The 19,417-nt window shown below is 43.6% G+C and overlaps 2 protein-coding genes across 2 annotated transcripts; one reads left to right on the top strand and one right to left on the bottom strand.

Annotated features, from left to right (window-relative positions):
* Positions 1 to 96: 96 nt before the first annotated feature.
* actmap (actin maturation protease) lies at positions 97 to 3,809 on the top strand. Its single transcript, XM_079166093.1, has 7 exons — positions 97 to 249; positions 382 to 573; positions 1,300 to 1,368; positions 2,006 to 2,130; positions 2,527 to 2,656; positions 2,782 to 2,852; positions 3,461 to 3,809. Exons 2-7 carry the CDS (start codon positions 395 to 397, stop codon positions 3,793 to 3,795), a joined length of 909 nt encoding a protein of 302 aa, XP_079022219.1. The 5' UTR covers positions 97 to 249; positions 382 to 394; the 3' UTR covers positions 3,796 to 3,809.
* Positions 3,810 to 6,152: 2,343 nt separating this feature from the next.
* On the bottom strand, positions 6,153 to 18,497 carry itpkcb (inositol-trisphosphate 3-kinase Cb; the record flags this gene model as incomplete). The annotated part of the gene is made up of 7 exons (XM_079166092.1): positions 6,153 to 6,383; positions 6,530 to 6,601; positions 7,018 to 7,119; positions 7,688 to 7,892; positions 8,274 to 8,487; positions 8,568 to 8,667; positions 17,382 to 18,497. 7 exons carry the CDS (start codon positions 18,495 to 18,497, stop codon positions 6,174 to 6,176), a joined length of 2,019 nt encoding a protein of 672 aa, XP_079022218.1. The 3' UTR covers positions 6,153 to 6,173.
* Between the last annotated feature and the right edge of the window lie 920 nt (positions 18,498 to 19,417).

Here is a 19,417-nt window from a genome sequence, read left to right as displayed (position 1 = left end):
AAGAAGAGTCACTCTGCCAAATATGGGTAAAACCTAAACACTGGCGCTGTTAGCACAGCTCTGCTAGTCTCTAACGTGTGTTTAGGATCAAGTGTATAAAATATGACAAATACTTTTTGTGAGCGATTACAGTTAACAGGAGACGAACGTTGATTTCGGTTTCTAACCAAATAGCATTGAACACTGAGCGAAGATAACTTCTCTAACTTTTCGCCTTGCTTGCAGGCTACAGAGCGAGCAGGCTAGGAGGTAGGAGAGAGTGAAGGGTGGGCGGGTTAGGCTGCATGCATTACAATGCTAATACAATTGTAACTTACCTCTTTCCAAAGATGCACACAAATACTAACCAAAGTACCACCTCTGTCCGGGTTAATTCAAAAGGAGCTCAGCAGAGATGTCAGTGGAGATCCCCCTGTCACCTCCTCCTCCTCCTCCACCTGCTCCAGGTCCACCACCTCCTCCTCCAGCCTCATCCCCCAAGAAGAAGCTGTATCAGACCATAGCCAGTAGCAGAAGTGCTGTGGAGGGGAACCACACAGAGGCCCGCTTACTGCTCAGTCAGAGAGAGAGCAGGTGAGATTTACAACGAGGGATGACAACATAATTAGTTTTGCTCATTTAACCTGAACATCAGACCATAGTTTGAGCACAATCAATTAGTTACAAGATTATAAGATACACATGTACAATCCAATTCAATTGCTCTGCAATAAATCCTACCTGTGTGAAGCGTACGATGTTTACTTTTCTGTTGACATTGTCACAGAGGTGTTGTCAACTCTGTTGAGGATATAGGCAATATGGTAATTGATAATACAAAAAAAAACTACTGTGGTAATGAATTTATCATGAAAGTAATTTTAAAGGACAGATGCTAAATATTCTTTTAACGTTACAACACGTTGCAACTAAACGGTTAATCAAGCACTTGAGTTGCAGCTCTAGAGATGTTGTACTGGACTGCTTTATATTGAAAGGTGTTCCTAATATTTCGTCCACCCAAATTTACAAACATTAAGTCGGTTGGTAAAAACCTCAATATATGATAATATAATCCTGACTCAACACTAACTACAGCCTCTCTAATCAACGTAGAGTTGAATCAACGACTGACACAAAGTCAAACTTGATGTTCTGAGCCTCACAAAGAAAGGATTTATCGGCCTTTTTCACAGCAGACATCTTTACTTGTAAAAGCACTGTGAAAATGTCTCACTTGAAAACGTGCTGTTGCAGAGCTGATGAACTGGATTGTAATATAATGTGTATTTATGTCGTGTGCTTTCTTGTGTGCTTCAGTTTTAGGAAGGACCTGCAGTGGATACTGGTGAACACATATGTGCCCTCTCTCATCCAAGATGGTCCGCAGTAAGTCAGTGAACTACGGTGTCAGGCCCAGATGTGCCAAGTACAGATGCGACCGGTCGACCGCCAAGCTGCTGTCAGCTGATCGAACATGTCCGGTGACTGGTGGATCAGATTTCTTTGCCAAACAATTTTATTTATAAGATGATTTTATTTGCCATTTTGCCGTTATTAGATACACAGGTTACATAGACTGAACGGGGGAGAGAGAGGGGACGACATGCAGCAAAGAGTCTGGATTCAATCCCGGGCTGCTGCGGCAAATGTGGTGCCGATAGTAACGTCACACACACGCCATGAAAATCACACTCACAGCCTCAGCTGTACAATTGAATTCTCCATTAAAGAAAGTTGGTGTTGTCAATTCTACATTTTTAAAAGAAAAAAGGAATCGGCAAGTCTGACTTTTACATAATCGCTAATCAGAATCGACCCAAACAAATTGCAACCGGTGCATCTCTGATGTCAAGTAACACCGTGATCTACTTTTATAACACAAATTAAACAGTTACCAAAACTGTTGTATGTTCAACGGGGCTCTGGCTTTATTAGTTTGACCTGAATTCTTTTCTGTTTGAAGTCATTAAACGTGATACGATCTGCCAGCTTGTGACTGAGTTTGTTATTCATTTACTTTCAGGTGCGGTCTGGTGGCTCTGTGGATGTCCGCTCACCTTCGAAAGCCTCAGCTGAGCATCGACATGGAAACTGTCGTTCAGACGGCACTGAGCAGGGGATACACGGCGCAGGGGGAAATGTTCTCAGGTACCAAAAGTGTGCAAACGGTTTTGAGTCTATTTTGAAGGATATTGAATAAAAAGGTGTGGAACAAAGAGGGCTGTGTGTCTCTGTTGTAATGGATCACCCATTTTTTGTTTAGGGAAATTGGAAGTTTTCTGATAGCACAATGCAGCGCTGAAGATAAAATGCCTACCATGACATCACTGGATGTCTTCAGAAGTACAAATACGACATTACGCTCCAGATGTAGGATGTAATTAGGCTATAATGTGGAAGTTTTAACCAGGTTTGCAACTAAAATAAGTTTTTTTTTTGTATTAATTCACTCTTCATGTTTCACAAGCAACTAAAGTGCAATTTCAACTGTTTATGATGTTGTCTGGTTTCTTTATGTTCTCATTAAGATTTTTATTTTGTCAGCTGACAACATGGCCCTGCTGGCAGAGGAGGTCTGTGGCTGTGAGGCAGAGCTGCTGTCGGGGGGTTTAAGTGGTCATAATGCTGCAGCCATCACCACACACCTGTGGGGGAGACAGCCTGTTCTCATCCCGTATCCCCAAAACAAAGCAGCCATGAGGGCTGTTGTGATGGAGACACACTTCACTGTGTGGTTGTTGTTTTTAAACTGCTACTTGTGTCATGAAAGGACATAATTCCTTGATAGGATACGTACAGATATGATGAGGACTACAACCATGAGCCATGCCAGCGGAGCGGCCACAGGGCGCACTGGGCAGTCGCCTCAGGTAACTGGTAGCTCGCTCGCCGGAGGGGTGTTTGATGAAGGTGGCTCAGAACAGCAGGGCTTATTGTGAAGGGTCTTGAGTTATCCCTCACTAACTGAACCAGGGTAAGTCCGTTTCATGAAGCTGGTTTGGAGCTTTTTCACTGCAGTAAACAAACAATTGAGCTTTTGGCAGCATATTGTGGGTCAGCAGTGAGCTTCGGTGGATTTTAGGTGTGGGTGTATTTGATGGAACATACTGTTGAACAACACTGACGTCTCAAATAGGACACCAGGCAGGTTATTTATTATATATTAAGACATTAAGATGAGTTGTATTTTTTAGGAAGTTCTCAATCACTTTGATTATGTTAATTGGTTTGTACACTTAATATACTGTAACTGCGTCCACATGGCGAAAATACTGTGTAAATACTTACTTAAGAGTAAATAATTAAAGTGAAATGTTTCTAGCTATATCTTGCTGTTGTCAAACTTGTTTATTTGTTATCTTATTAATAGCAGTTCACATAAGCATATTAAAAGCACAACTGAGTGTAATACTGTGCAGATATACGAGAACAACATCCACATGTCACACAATTGACACATCTATTGGTTTTGTTCCAGGTGTTCTCCTCGGTGTGGACCAGGGGAGCGTGAGCAGCGAGCACACCCGGCCTGACGCCACTCTGCCCTGGCTCTGCCTCGCCGTGGACAGCAGCTCGGCTTGTCCCGTCGGCAACACGGCCGTCAAAGAGGTTTACGTCCTGGCTAAGCAGGGTAAAAGCCTGCGCTACCAGCTGTGGAGTCTGGACAGCGTAGCTCGGAGTAACGAGCAGCTGAGGACGATGGACCCTCAGAGAGCGACTGATGGGACCCAGTATGTGGTTCCTCGGGGAGGGCTGGAGGCCGGGCTGGCTGGACGGGCGGTGATGCTCCACACAAGGACAGAGAAGCGGTAATACATGTGAGGCAGGAGTGTGTGGTCAAGGGCTTTAAAGAGAATTACTGTGTGTGCTACTGTTGTGGTGATTGTGGATCCTGTTCGGAGGAATTGAGGTGAAGATACGAGCGTCCACATATTCTACAACACTGGGGTAGCTCGAGTTTCTCTAGCTGCGTTGAGCCCTTTGCAGGCAGTGTTGTGGTCAAATTAACACATAGGATGGCATTATAAAAATATTGTTTCATCAATATGTTGGAAAAAAACATTATTTAAACTGAGTGCAGTTCTTTTGGAGAATAGTTGTTTTTGTTTGTCATGCAGGTTTACAATGTGACAAATACATCACTGACTGAATGGAATCTATTTGTACGGTAAATTGTTTAAATTCTTGATTTAATACTTTGTCATCTTGGTTCACTGCCTACCGGTAAATGTTTTGGGATATTTAGTAAAATTAATATTCAAACGCTGAAATCAGAGTGTGTTTACAAAAGTAAGTGTGAGTGAGTGAGTGAGTGAGTGAGTGAGAGAGTGAGAGAGTGAGAGAGTGAGAGAGAGAGTCCGACAACAGAAAAAACATTTCTCACAACAACTCAAATTATTTCCAGTTTATTGCAATCCATGACTTGGACAAAGCAGAGAATTAATATAATTTGTCACCAGTCTGCCTGTGCGTTGCGACTTCAAATACACTGCTTTTTGAAAAATAAAAAAAATGTGTTTATGAATCCAGTTTTCTAAATAATAAAGCCGCACCCTGTATGAAAACCTGACAGCTTGTTATTTTACAAATATAGAGGATTTGTGGGCGAAGGAATATAATACTTTGTAAACACTAGATTGTTCCTCTCTCCCAGTACGTTTACTCTGAGGAAGTGGAAAAAACTGAATTCCTGAATTTGAATTCCAATTTCATTGAGTCGGCTGTTTGCGACTAACGCACACGCCCCAAACACTGCTGCCTGACACTGACTACGTTGTTTTTACCGGACCTGCTGCATTCCAGTCAAGGGATGACACACATGCTCATAAGCACTGCGACGTAATATCTAAATAAAACAATGTCTCTTTGTAAACGCTCCATCCTGCATGGCAAGATTCAACCCCACAAACCAAGTGTTTAGTGTAGCTAAATGATTTACAGCAACGTCCTCGTCTTTTTATTAGGGACATTCTTGTATTTGATTATGCGTCATTCTTGAATCATAAGACGTTTAAAATTTCCAGTTAGTTAACGTTTAAGCCGATACACAAGTGAAACCTCACAAAAACCTTTAAATCAGGTAATTCCAGTTTCATTTCACCCTTTTCGCCACTGCTTCGCTGTAGAACTCCCTGCAAATCTAAAGCAACACTGATCAGAGAGAATGAAGTGGTAACGACAAATTCAATTCATGTTCTAAACGTCTAAAAGTCTGCATCTGTAAACCCAGCACTTGACTGCTGCTTCCCATTTTAAGACACACTTGATTTGTTCGATGGCTTCGTGAGGATCCATAGTGCAATAAATTCCAGACAAACATGGCCGCCAAGCTGCTTACTGTACAGTTAAATGAGAAAAACAGTTTCACCGCATTGTCATACAAAAATCCAAATTTAGAAAACACTTTTTCTGCAAGAAGTTCAACTTTGGGATTATATTGTAAAGCAGTTAATACGTGGGTGAACTCTTTGGAAGAAAAATAGCAGGAGTCCACTGCACTGGAATGATCAAACAGCTCGTTCATTAAAAAAAGCTAGGCACAGAAATTGTACGAACAAGTTAAGGAGGTTATACCGAGGCCAAAAAAATTTAAATAAAAAAAATGTATTTACACACTGAGTTAGTTAACACGTGGTCTGACCAGTGTTGTAGTGTTGCTGTTTACTGAAACATCAAAAATGGTCCATGACAAAAAAAATAATCACTCCTGTTAGCCAATGCTCCTCGAAGGCCTTGTGGAAAGGTTTCATACCTCTGGATGGAGTTCATGGTTGTGAGAGTGCCGTGTGCAACTCTGACCAACAGAGGGGGATGTTGAGGAGGAAGATGAGCAACGTCAAAGCGTGTGTCTTTGCACGAAAAAGTGACTGCTGAGGTCCATGAATTCAGACTGTCCATGTGACAAAAGTTACAATTCTGCATTCAAGTCTCCCCGTTTCTCTTCCTTCTACTGTTTGCCTCAACTCATCACAGGTCATCTGTCCCCAAGAGGAGCATCATGCATGAAGTTGGCCATATTCCACTTTGCAATAGAAATCCTGTGTTTGACTTGGTTCATCCTCTTCTTACACAGGTACAATGGGATAAAGACACTTGGATACTTCTCAGTTTGTGTAATCTTTTCTTAAAACTCTCCCAATTTTGTATCTCTTCCACCATCTGGACATCAAAGTTTTATTGGAGTCTCCCTCTCACGATGTCTGTGGCAGCATAGTGCTGAAGATGTCTATGAGGTTGTCCAGGCCCCACAGGTAGCCGTCCTCCCTGTTGCCCTCCATCCAGGGAGTCCTGTGGTCCAGGGTCTGAGGTTCCGGCAGGGGAACCGTCTTCCCAAAGTCGATCATCCACACTCTGGCCTCCCCCGAGGCGTCGTGCACAAACAGCAGAGAGCTGCCCACGACCTGCGACGGAGAAACCGGTGAGACGGGTGAGTCTAGCTTTACGCGTATTAAGAAGTTACTGGCAGGATGATATCACGAAATCTTCAACTCGGCCAACGGGTCGGTTTAGAAAGCATGAAAACTGAATGTTTGTCAGTGTGTCTCACCTCGTGTGTCCTGAAAAACTGCGACTTCTCGAGGACGGATCGAAGTTCTTCCAACCGCTGCAGGTAGAGTTTCTAAGAAAAAGAGAAAAATAAAGAGACGTACGGCATCAGAGAAACTGATCAAAAAAACACTTTTATTGTATTTATTTGCCACTTAACTGAGTCTAAAGCCTCATGTCCTTCCTTGATGCAGTTGCAGCTTAATACATATTTAGATGCTGTCGGCAGATAGCTAACTTAGCTTAGCATAAAGACTGGAAACAGGGTGAAGGAGCCCAAAAGTCACCAGCACCTCTAAAGATGATGAATCATATATTGTTTGTTCAACACATACAGAACCTGACGTGTATAAACACCAGTTTGCTGTTATGGAGGCGTTATGCGGCAAACTCTTTCTTGGCGAGGACCCGTTGCTAGGTAACAAGGGAAAGCTTCCTTGCTTGTTTGGAAGACGAGCCGTAACAGCAACGTAACAACTAGTGACATACCAGAATCTGAGTGTTGCCAGCTACAAAGTCCTCCAGGGCCTGCATCACCTGCTCCCGGTGCTTCGTCTTCTTAAAGTTGGTGTTACAAGTTCCATCAGCTTTCTGGAGGGAAAGAAAGAAAACAAGATATCTAGTTCACTCCGTTTACTCTTTTTATTTTTACCTCCACGAGGACAATAATTCAATCAAGTAAAGAATTTAAAGCTTCAAGACTCAGCTTCAGCTTCAAATCCTGTTTCCTGCTGAGCACTCAGTGCAGCACTATCGGTGCAACTACGCCTGTGTTTAGCTGAGGAGAAACAACACACGCTAACTCGTAAATATAGAGGGATAAGATTCCACAGCCACAGCTTGTGGAAACAAAACCGCTGCTTTTAATGCTCACAGTGTCATGAGCAGTTTGAGTTCATGCAAAACTACAGTTCTTAGTGCAACGTGACAACCAGCCCTATATTTACTTTTGAAGGAACAAACATTTCCCTTTATGTCTGCACATCCAGCCCAAACTTTAACAGACTGTGTTTTCCATTTCCTCTGTGGTCCATCCAGTGATCAGAATGATAAATATTTACTCCCACTCATCGGTTTACTTCTGTTAGAGACTATTTGTCTCCTCGCCAGCACCGAGTACGACAGTGAGGCATGCTAACAGTCCAGGATGACCTCTGACCTTAATGCCTTCGATGCGGAAGCCCAGAGTGGCTGTGGAGCTGAGAGTCTCCCTCCACTGCATGTATCGGGGTTTGAGGACTCCCTGCTGGGCCCTCTCCTGCTCAGTGGGGGCCTCGGGGTCCACTGCCACCATCTTCTCATACATGTCCTTCCGCAATCGTGGACGCTCTCTGGCTTTCATCAGCTCCTCCTCCAAGTACGTCCTGAAACGTAAAAAGCTTAAAATGTAATCGTTTCTTTTTTATGCATTTTGATGATTTATTATTTGTTCCTCCATTTTCCTCTCTTTGCTATTTTAATTGATTTTAAGTCTTTATTGTTATGTATATTGTCATTTTCTAATTGTCTAATTGCACTTTGTTGACTACAAACAGCCATTATTATTATTATTATCATGTAGAGTGAATGTGATAGAGAGGCAGATAACTGATGGGGTTGAACTGTGTTAAGGCTTATATGTGGAGGAAGGTTCATTTATTTTCAAGGTAAAATGATAAAAGATAAAATGGTTTCTGGCTCAATATGATCTTGGCAAATGGTTCGCCCCCACAATTACGCTGCTATCATCCTGTGCCGAGTCTTACCTGCTGCCCATTTTACAGTCCATGATGGAGGGCGAGTCAAAGTCAGCCAGCAGGTCATCCATCAGGTTATAATCCTGCTCCTCCCTCTGTACTATCCCATAATAACCAGGCACATAGGGGCGCAGTGTGTCCTCCTTCAGCTTCTGTAGGCACTGCTGCTCGCACTCACAGAATCGCTTCAACAAGCGTCCGTACTCGCCGGCCTGGAAGTTCCCTTTGGAGACGGAGACGGACAGAATTAAAACACTGAAGATAAAATCATGCACGTGTGATGACGTTAAGCAAACTGTATACCTGCGTGGCCAGCTAGCTGCACCCATGGGTAACGCTTCTTGAAGGACACGACGAAGGGGGACCAGTGAACTATGGTCTTCAATTTCTGCCAGGACTTATTCTGGAAAAATACAAACAAAGAGGAACGTCATCGTCTTGTTGCAGAAAGGCGTTGCATCGTCACACAAATGACAAACACGAAGCTGTGACTAATCGGTGCGAGGGCTTCTCTTCCAGTCACAATTAAGCAATGAGCCAAATACAGGCAAGATAATGATTATTCATTAAAAGGAAAACACACCCTGTGGTGCGCTCAAACACACACACACACACACACACACACACACCTCTGTAGACATTGGACCGTTCCTGCCCTTTAGCTTAGGCCAGGTGCACAACATACGTGAGAAAGTCCATTCATAAAACATTTACCAAAGCTACCCCTGCAGTGTCGTAAAACAGAGCCTTACTGTCCGAAACTGTGTGTGTGTGTGTGTGTGTGTGTGTGTGTGTGTGTGTGTGTGTGTTACGGTTATCTGTGTTGGGAAACACCAGACCAAGGACAGTGTGCAACGGTTGCATTGACGTCAGCAATCTGAGCGGAACATGACATCGATCGATTAGAACGTGTGTGTGTGGGAAATCACAACAAACCAAAAGCCAGTTTAGGACGGCAATATGTGCGTGTGTGTGTGTGTGTGTGTGTGTCACATTACAGTAGACGTTGCTGACATTACTGAGTATAACTTATCTCGGCTCTTTCTCAATTTACATGTGAGTAATAAAACGCAGGGACAAGAGGCTATAATAATAAAACTAATCTTTTTATAACTCTATAACATCTGTGAACGACTGTGCTGCTCCCTGTCAGGCATATCTCTGCCATGTTTACATGTCAGCCTATCTCTGCTCTCCTTTCATGCATTCTTTCCACAGCTGCTCTGTTGAAACTCTGTCACAATAAAACAACGGAAACTGCAGGGTCTGCGTTTACCCAAGAAGATGAAGACAAAACGGGACCTATTTGAATTTAGGAGTGCCGTTTTGTAACTCAAAAGTTTTTAAAGGCCCTGAAATGTGTTCCTTACTATGAGTGATGGAGTCCAAAAGTCACATATTTAGTTAATATTTGGTCTGGAATATTTTGTGTTATTGAGAAAAACTTGAGATTTGATGCCTAGTTTTCAGGGGCTTTCACCGTTTTACCAAGAAGTTCTCTTCTGATGGGAAACTCTGTACGACATGTTTGTGCTTCGTCAGACAGCTGGTCAATGTCAGGTCTTCAGAGAGGAATGAGTGAATACGAGACACCTGTGACCTGAGACCGTCGATCCCCTCAACAGATTAACCCCGACATCACCTCCCGACGCCGTCGGGGGCAAAGCATGGCGATGAAACATGTGAACACTAACCGCATTTCACCGCATTTGCAACATGAGATAACGTCCTCTCGACACCCTGCGAGCCTTTACCGGCACGTATCCTCTTTTTCAGGACAGTTGTACTCAAATAGAGCAGAGAAATATCCCGCCCAACCTTTACATTAAAAACAGAAAGCAATCCACCTTCAGACACTCCTCCAGGTCAGTAAACTGTCTCCAGCGCTTGGCCTCCAAAGTGCTGCTGTAAGGGATAATTAAGAACCCCTTGTGTTGATAACACAGGAGTCTACGAGGCTGAGGACTCGGCTGTGTCGGGTATTTCCTCGTTTATCAGTTCTTTTAAAGTCACAGGATCATACTTGACATTCAGGTTTAAGCAGTATTTTGCTCTGTGCCATTACATTTAAGGTGTCTTTTTGGTGGGTGTTTGATATGCAAATATCATGTTATTCAGTGCACAAATAAATCACATATTAAGAACGATCACATGCTATTATATATTATTATTATTATATGAATGCGCTGTCTCCAAAGACTGACATTTCCTGCCCGGCTGAACCAACCAAAAGAGCCGTTTTAAGAAGCCGCCAACACTGTAGTACAAAACTATCCAATCTCCTTAATAACATCCGTTTGTGGACACAACACACAGCATGTTTACCCAGCAGACCACTGTAACCTGGGGTTCTTTCCATTTGGCTTTTGCAGTATTAGTTTCTTTTGTCCTCCTCAGGGAGAGAACGGTGAAGCAGACACCCAGATCTCCAGCTTCTCTTCTTTCACGTCTCTTTTGCCTTCAGGCTCTCTCTCTGATTGCTTCAAGCTGACAGCTTAATGTGTTGCCTCTGTGGGATCAAATGTATCCGACTAAAATTACAGGTCACAGCCAGAGCTAATGCTGCTAATGGAGACGTTTAATGCAGATAATCCCGTTGAAATGATACGTGGACTGTTGTTTCCATTCAAACTGAGTAAACTGTGTAGCTGTGTTGCCGTCTCCTCGTCCCACACATCCCATCTTTTTAAACACTGAGGTCACATTTCACCTCTCACAGTTCAACCCTCGCCATCTCCACTTTCTCTTTTATATAACTCACGGATCTGAAACACAGAGCTCATGTCATCGCTCAGTGTTGTATAAGATTCTTCTCCACTCCCCAAAGAGTCGCTGCTGATGAATGTGCTCGAGTTCTTGATATTCTCCCTACTTTAAGTCAAATGGAAGTCACATTCCTGTACGTCTCTACAGCGTCCTCTCAATCAAACTGCATTTTTTCTCCCCAAAGGTAGCATTTATCTGGGAATGTCTCTAGTGTTCGTTATGAAGCAACACTCTCTCTCACACACACACACGCGCACGCTGGGATGCGGTTCACATGACAACAACAATGCCGTCATGCTGGGAGAAGTCACACTGAACACAGGAATGTGTCTTTACAGTGTCCCCTACTTCACCTCTCCAACACACACACACACACACACACACTCAAGTGGGAGAAGACAAACATCAGCATATACTATACTGAACTATACTACACTGTGCTTTGGGGGAACATAAGGGTAGTTGGCTGGTAATACAGTCCTTATTTGCAAGTTACTTTTCAAACTGTTTACTTTGTGATTTGACAGCTAAACATGAATACAGAGGAAACATTTTTTATTCTAAATTGGTTTTCAGTCTTTTTTTTAGCCTTTAACCAAACAACTGAGTATTAAATGTAATAATTACACACATTTTGCTAAAAGTTTCATGTTTGGTGGGAATAATCGTAAAGTAGACTTATATTCTTTACTGGGAGGTTGTTTTGAGTCCTCTGCAACTCATCTAATGTTTCTTTGATCAGCTGGCTATTATATGTATTAAGATATTTAAACACATTGCCAGTTTATTAGGTACATCTAGCTACAACTAATGCAGTCTACTACAACAAGTCCTGTTATTCATTCTTCCTCCTCCGAGGTTTTAATGTTCAGTTTTTGATTAACTGTTTTAGACAGGTGCTGATTCAACGTTGCACCTGTTTTAAAGGCTTAAGTTTGTGGGGCTGTTAGTTTGTATTACATGATAGTGAATGGTGTTGGTAATATTCAGTCTACCGTCAGTTTGAAGCATTCGCTTTAGCTAAGTGTACCTATAAAATGAGTGATCAGTCTGAGACATAAAGTGATTGTATAGAGTATGACAGCCTGAAGCTGATCCTGCTTCTTAACCCGGATAGAGGGATCATCAGTGACACAGGACTACCTGCATATGTGTGCCAAACAACCACCACGTACTGTAACAGCAACAACACACAGCGATATCAATCACACTCACATTTGAATGCCCAAACCTGCATTTGACATAATCTACCCTCATGTATCATCTTTCTGACGTTAGCAAATACACACCCGTCAGTCTGCATCGCTGCCCCTGGACAGAAACGTGCCACTTTCTACTTCTTACCTGGCAGACAGAGCAGTAGTGGAGGAGGAGGCAGGCGCTGACACAAGCGCACACCGCACCGGAGACAAATCGGGAACGTAGCCAGCTCAAAGCAGTCCGCACCATTGGCCCCGGGTCTCCACAGGCTGTGTGCCTCCCTGTCGGCCTGAGATCCTTCACAATCATCTATAACCGGGTCTACCGCTCGCCCAGAGCTACGGCTCTCTCTTATTCCAGGTATTCAGGCTGTAAACCCTTGCTGTACACTGAGGCTTGTGTTGCCTGGCACATAATCCTCCTCTGTTAGAAGCTCACACTCATTTCTCACACTGACCCCCTGCTCGGTCTGTACACCCTCTCTTTGTCATCCCGAGTCAAAATTTCTCCTGTTTCGACATGGAGTCCCTCCTCCCTTCCTCTCGAAACACTTTCTCAATAGATCTTCTTCACTGATCAAGCATATCAACATACCGAAATCTGTCACTTTGCTCTTTTTTTCTCGACCATCTGCCTGCTTGAACCGGCCCCCCCTTTGCTTTTACTCCCTGCACTAAATCATTCACTCCCTCCCTCTCCCCCTGAAGGCATAACCTCCACACAATGAGTGGTCTTCTCTTTCCCTTCAGTCTCACCGTTGTTCTCTCATCTCTCGCTCATCCCCTAATCCCCAGAGGACCTATCCTGAGCCCCATGCTGAGCCAATCTCCTGCCAGGTTCATGGGGGCAGGGACAACATGCCTTCCCATACTCTCCTTTTGTCTGCATGGCAAATTCCTCAGCACTACGTAACTCACAGAGGGGTGTGTTTGTGTGTTTGTGTAGAACCTGTCAGACGACTATCAGCTACACGAGTGACTACATGTGCATACACCGAGCGTGTCTTCATGTACCGCCAGAGCTTCACTTCACTACTTTAAAACCACATCCCTTTCCCTCCCTTCCTCAAGTCTTCATCGCTGTGGCGGGCCACTGAGGGAACAGAAGAGGGCGTGGCTTTAGATTTAATTGTGTGTATTTATTTTCTCTGATTCTGTGAGTGTCCTCTCTGTCTAATGTGGTGTGTGCTGTTCCATTGTATGTGTGTGTGTGTGGGAGTGACAAATCAGACAATTACTCACTTTTGATCGTGGAGTATTCATTTGTCATCTAGCATGGAAATATACTCAATATTTGCTGGTTAAATCCTCTCAAATATGAGCATTGTTAGTTGGCATTCTCTCTTTTATAGCACGGTAAATCTAATCTGTTTGAGTAAATAATCAAATCTCATATCCATTAAAAGAAAAACTCAAAATCAGAGAACATAATGTCATCAGTGATGGAATGAAGGTAAAAACATTACTGGTGAAAATGTGAAAGTACTTCTACTACAATTCAGAGGGAAATAATGTACTTTTTACTCCACTACATTTGTTTACAAGTTATTTTCTATCCAACAGCTCATAAAATGGTTAAATTCAGCTCCATCTCAACCAACTACAAAAGTAAATTGCCACTTACACATTGATCCAGTCATAATAACCTAATGATAAAATATATGATAGTTTAACGCTCACTGAATTAAAGGATCTGAATACTTCCTCCACCACTGCGTGTGGTGTTGATTTATATCGTCATGCTGCAGAATTCTAGTAGTTTATAAAGAAATGTGGACCCAAACAAACAGCATGGAGTGTTTCCTTGCAGCATGGATTATGTGTATAAGGGGTGTGGGAGTGATGTGTGGGACTTTGTACAATGTGTGTCACGGAAAACAAGTCTACAATTGTGGCTCATGTGAATAAGGACGCATAAATAAGAATCATCAGCAGCACGTGTCGGCTACTGTGATCACAGTTTCACTGGATCTTCTGTCTCCGTTTTGTCCGCTTACACACATTTTCCTCTCGTTCTCTGTTCCGCTGCATGGCTCAGAGCAACATGTATGATCTGATAATAAATTATAAAATAATATGTGCATTGTGTGTAGGAATTAGCATCTAATATCATTCAAATGTCAGGGACAGAGTCGATACTGTGTGTGTGTGCGTGTGTGTGTGCGTGTGTGTGTGTGCGTGTGTGTGAGTGTGAAAGAGAACAAGACAAGTAGAGAGAGGAAAAAAAAAAGAAAAAAGTACCATATATGGCAACGATGTCGCCTAGCAACCGGCTCTGCCTTCAGCCCAATTTTCCATGACACACGCTGAACTCTGAATGCAACGCGGCATCATACGCTCTGAGTATGCATGTTTGAGCAAGTATCTGCTCACCTCGCCGAGTGAACAAAATGTAACTGGTTCGTCACACACTCTCTCACACACACACACACACACACACTCCTCATATTAATTACTGTGTGACGTAAAGAGGAAGAGGTTTTACGCAACTGCTAGAGAACAAAATGTGACTTAAACACAGTCCAGTGTATTCATGTTTGTCACAGCTGTGCAACTCCTCGGATTGCTCATTTCCTGTCTGTCAGTGTAACAGCCAAGAAATGACACTAGTGTCCACTGACCCGCTGGGTCAAGTGATCATCACTGTAACTGGAAGCCAGTCTTTGTGTTTGTCATGTGGAGAAACGAGCCTCTTAAAGACTCCCATGACATAGCTCAAAAAGCAAAGACTGAACCAGGAGGGACAGTAACAAGACTATAATGGGAGTTGTATTATTCTTTTTTTTCCATCTAGTATATTCAAAGCGTTGAAAAAACGTTGTACCCTCTAACGCAACAAAAATGCGTTATTATTTTAATATGGAAAAGACGTAAACTGTAGAAAATAATACACTAATCCCATTCAAAACCACGTGGGGAGAAATATCACAAGCCGTACAAATCTGAAGCCATCAGTCAATTAATCAATTGACCTTAAATAGAACCGTCTGGTAAGTTCAGATAATGTAATCACTTTACTGTAATGTAGCTTTTAAAACCAGGAAAAGACAACACTTATGCCATATTACGATACCCAAAACCAAAGACAATATCTAGTCTCAAGGCATTGATATAATTTAGACATAACTCCAAAAACTCCAAACACTCTGGTTTCAGCGTCTTTAATGTGAAGATTTGGTTATTTTCTCTGTTTGGTTACATCGTAAACTGATCTCTTGTGCTTTTGACTGCAGGACGAACTAAACAACATATTGAAGATGTCACCTCGGGCTCCGAAAAATGACGATGGGTTTACTTTCAGTATTTTATGACATTGTATAGTTGGCAGATTAATAAATAATAATGAACCCAGACTTAATATTAATCATCTGAACCTTTGGGATATATGATAGGACGATAACAATGAGGCCAGAATGAATATTAATCGAATGAGGACAGAAGACGGGTAATCTAACCATCTGACTGGAGAAGAAGAATTATGTTTGTTTATGTTTAGTCAACAATAATTAAGCTATAACATATTAGGATAATGAAGCTGAGCTTGATTGTGTTTACTGTGGTTCTTCTTTGTTTTTGTATTTACGCTTTGCCGCTTTCTCCTGTTATGATCTTACAAGCTGTTTTATTATTAATGGTTAATCTAAGTTTGTGTAGACCTGAGCACACGCACTCTGTGAATATGAATCACAGCAAAACATTGATTATCAGTCTTACATTAGAGGCCTATTCCCACCTCCCAATGAGGCATCAGTGTTTGGTGCAGCTGTCAGATAAAGCATGAAGTATGTAAGACACCAGCTAATGACAGGAAAGACATATTAACGTGGGGACACCAGGCGGTACAAACTGCTACCATAAAATCAGACTGGAGTCATATTGTGTGTCTTGTGTTTGTCTTTCTCTGGAAAAAAAAGAAGAAAACAAAGCACCAGACGAGGGTGGAGCGTGTGGAAAAATAACTGTGGCTAAATTATTGAAAAACATACGAGTGCAACTTCTGCCAGGTTTCTACGTGTTGTGCAGCTTAATATGAATGGCATGCAGACAGTTGAACACCTGTCAACATGCCTGCTTAGTGACGCTTGGTGAACACAAAACCTGGATATTCAAGATTCAGGTTCTGCAGAGAAGGTTAGTGGAGGCACTGGAAGGGCTGAAGTGGAGACATCCTGTTTTTGAGAAGACTCATTTCAAGTCGACAGCACATCAAGGCCTCCTGCCTTGGGGGGGGGGGCTGCACAACTTCCTACTTAGAAGCTTTAAACTGCATTTCATGTCTGGAGGAGAGGAAAACCCTCAGCCTCTCGGGCAGTAAACTAACTTCTGGATTGCTGTGGCAGCATATTTGTGCTGGGAGTAAAGGGACACAGAGGAGAGGGTTGGAGATAAGAGGCAGTTTCCTCTTCTCTAGTTTAAATGTGTTATCGTCGTGTTTCATTATCAGTGTGCGAGTCCAACCGTTGAGAATTTGAACCGCACATTAGACAAAATATTTCAAATGAAAAGCTATAGTACTGTCGTCGTCACTTGACGTTTCCTCATCAACAAAAACGTGATCCACCAAAACCCCTTTAGACACACGCTGCGCTGCAGTAGTTTGCACAGCTCATGTGAATTAACTACCCGAACATATCAACATGACATAGTTTGAACATCTTCTAGTATCTGAGCTCTGACATGCTCTTCAGCCTGATGATCTGACCAACAAAACTGACATAATGACATCTGGCAGCCACTGACAGTGACTGATAGGACTGTCATTATGCACGTGCACAACAGAACACAATGAGAAGTGTGTCTTCAGGCTCATGGGGTTGTTAGACTGCACGTGTCCTGGGTGTGTGTGTGTGTGTGTGTGTGTGTGTGTGTGTGTGTGTGTGTGTGTGTGTGCATGCATGGATTCATAAATGTTATCCTTTCTATTCCATTGTTTTTCTCAAACCAGTGTGTAGCAATTGTACACCTGACACCATGATTTGCTCGGTTGAGGGGTGAATACTATATGGCTGCCATTCGATTGTGCAATACTTGCATTTCTTTTGTAGTCAAAGCAGTAAAACCTGTTCATAGTCGTTGTTGTTTTTTTGTAGTAGCTACAGCTGACAGTTTCAATAAAAGTGTTTGTGGTGGGAAACACAAGAAAAGCACTCACCCCTGTCCCATCGTCGGGACTGCACATGGGCCGGGCCGGAGACAGACTGGACTCGATGTCGCTCCCGATGAAGTCGTCCTCGGACTCCTCGAAGGACGAGGCGGAGGACAGGCCGATGGAGGAGGAGTTGGACAGCTTCCTCGGTGAGCGCATCAGCGCAGGGGACCCTCCGCAGCCGCTGTCCGAGCAGGGGGACTCGTCGTCCGGGTGAGGGTCCAGAGACGAGCCGGTGCTGAGCTCCGATCGGACCGTCAGCAGGGCCGGAGTCCCCTGAGAGCGGGTCGGGCTGGGGTCTCTCGTTATGATGAGTGTCGGTATAGGTCCTGGGTAACTATGGAGGCCCTCTGGAGGACCATGAGGGGACTGACCGGAGTCCTTTGGGCTCTCACTTTCCACCGGACACCACTCGTGTTGGTCCCCGGTCGCTTTGGGCCGACATGAAACGTTACTGCAGTCACGTTTCGTCATTTCACCCTCAGCGTGATCGTCTGTTTGTGTCAGTCCACGACCCAACGGTTGATGTGGGGACAAGCTAGAGAAAGCCCGCTCAGTGTCCGGGTCAGAGGTGAGGAAAGGGGCAGAACTCAGAGCCTCCCGAGCCTCAGACACAACACCCCCCAGTGGCTGATCTTCCATGGCCCTCGTCGGGGGACCCGAGGCATTGTCTTCTCGCTGGGGCTTTGGCTCCTCGCAGCGGACTTCATCGGACGAGCCAGCCGCTGGCTCTCGGTTCACGACGTGTTGGGTGGCTTCGACATGGTCATCTAGGCCGGACGGTGACTCTAAACAGCCCGGGGATGCTCGACGATCCTCTACCCCCGACACAACCTCGTCCCTCGGCAACTTTCCTACTCTGTGATCGCGGTGCGTCGCTAGATCTCCGGCTTCGTTTCCGCAACCTGAATCCGCTTCTGTTGGGCTGGAGTCTCGCTTTCTCCTTCCCAGACACGATAGCACTTTATTTTTCATCGGATTCCTTTTTAACTGGTCCGTCCGACGCTTCGCTCCGCTCCTAAACCCGCAGATGCGGAGTCGCTGGGCTGTTTCGCCTGCTTTCAACTTCGCTCTGCCTGGAATGTCGGTGGTGTGCGAAAGAGCCGAGCGAGTTTGTCCCATCCTGCATGCCGTAGTAGTAACAGTGACCCAGACACACCCTTAAGTGGTTGAATTTTTTTCGGAAGCACTTGCACAGTGAGCCCTACCCTATGTACAGTAGGACATTACTAATGCAATCCATGTATTAAGCCTGGGGGAACTTAAATAGCTCCATCCCTTTTTTGTTCTCCCCACGTCGGAATTGTACAAATCTGTGAGAACAAACAGATGATGAATAATTTGGCACACACATGCATGAGCAATAGCCCAATGTACCGAAAACACTCCCTTGCTTTTAAACTCATTAATCAGACTGAAAATGTAATCATTAACACATAAAAGCACCTGCATAACAGACCCAGTAAACACTGTCTGTCATTAATCACACTTTCTGGCTCAACAATGACAATTAATCAGTGATTTATCAGTTCTGGAAGTCAGATATGAGCAGGCTCCCAGGAAAAATAGTTGATGGGGGGGGGGGGGGGGGGGGTCAAATCAACGAGAGTATAGTTCCAGGAAAATATGACATGAGGAGTGATTTAAATATGACAATAAAACAGTTGAGTGCAAAGAAATGTTTACGGTTTCAGGGCGTTTCAGACTCAGTTTCACTAGTAATACTGCCCTCCTGTGTCTGGACACAGGCTCTTGTTCAGGTAAGCTTGTTGTATCACTTCAGCATTGTCATATAAACCCCAAAGATGTTAAAAGATAACTTGAATCAGTTATTGACTGATTAAAGGTGATGTAATCAACAAAAAGCTTAATCGACTAATCAATCGAGCACTAATTACTGTATGTGTCCAACACAGGCAGGCATGTCCACACACATCAAATACAAACAGTGTATGTGCTTCAGCCTCTGTTTGGTCCCAATTGATAGTGAATTTTAGTTGGTAAAATGTAAAAAACTTCAAGGTGAATGATGCAATTCTCTA

The sequence above is a fragment of the Pholis gunnellus genome, assembly GCF_910591455.1.
Source record: "Pholis gunnellus genome assembly, chromosome: 9".
NCBI lineage: Eukaryota > Metazoa > Chordata > Actinopteri > Perciformes > Pholidae > Pholis > Pholis gunnellus.
Note: the sequence above shows the minus strand (reverse complement) of the source record. Positions and strands in the feature narration are given on the sequence as shown.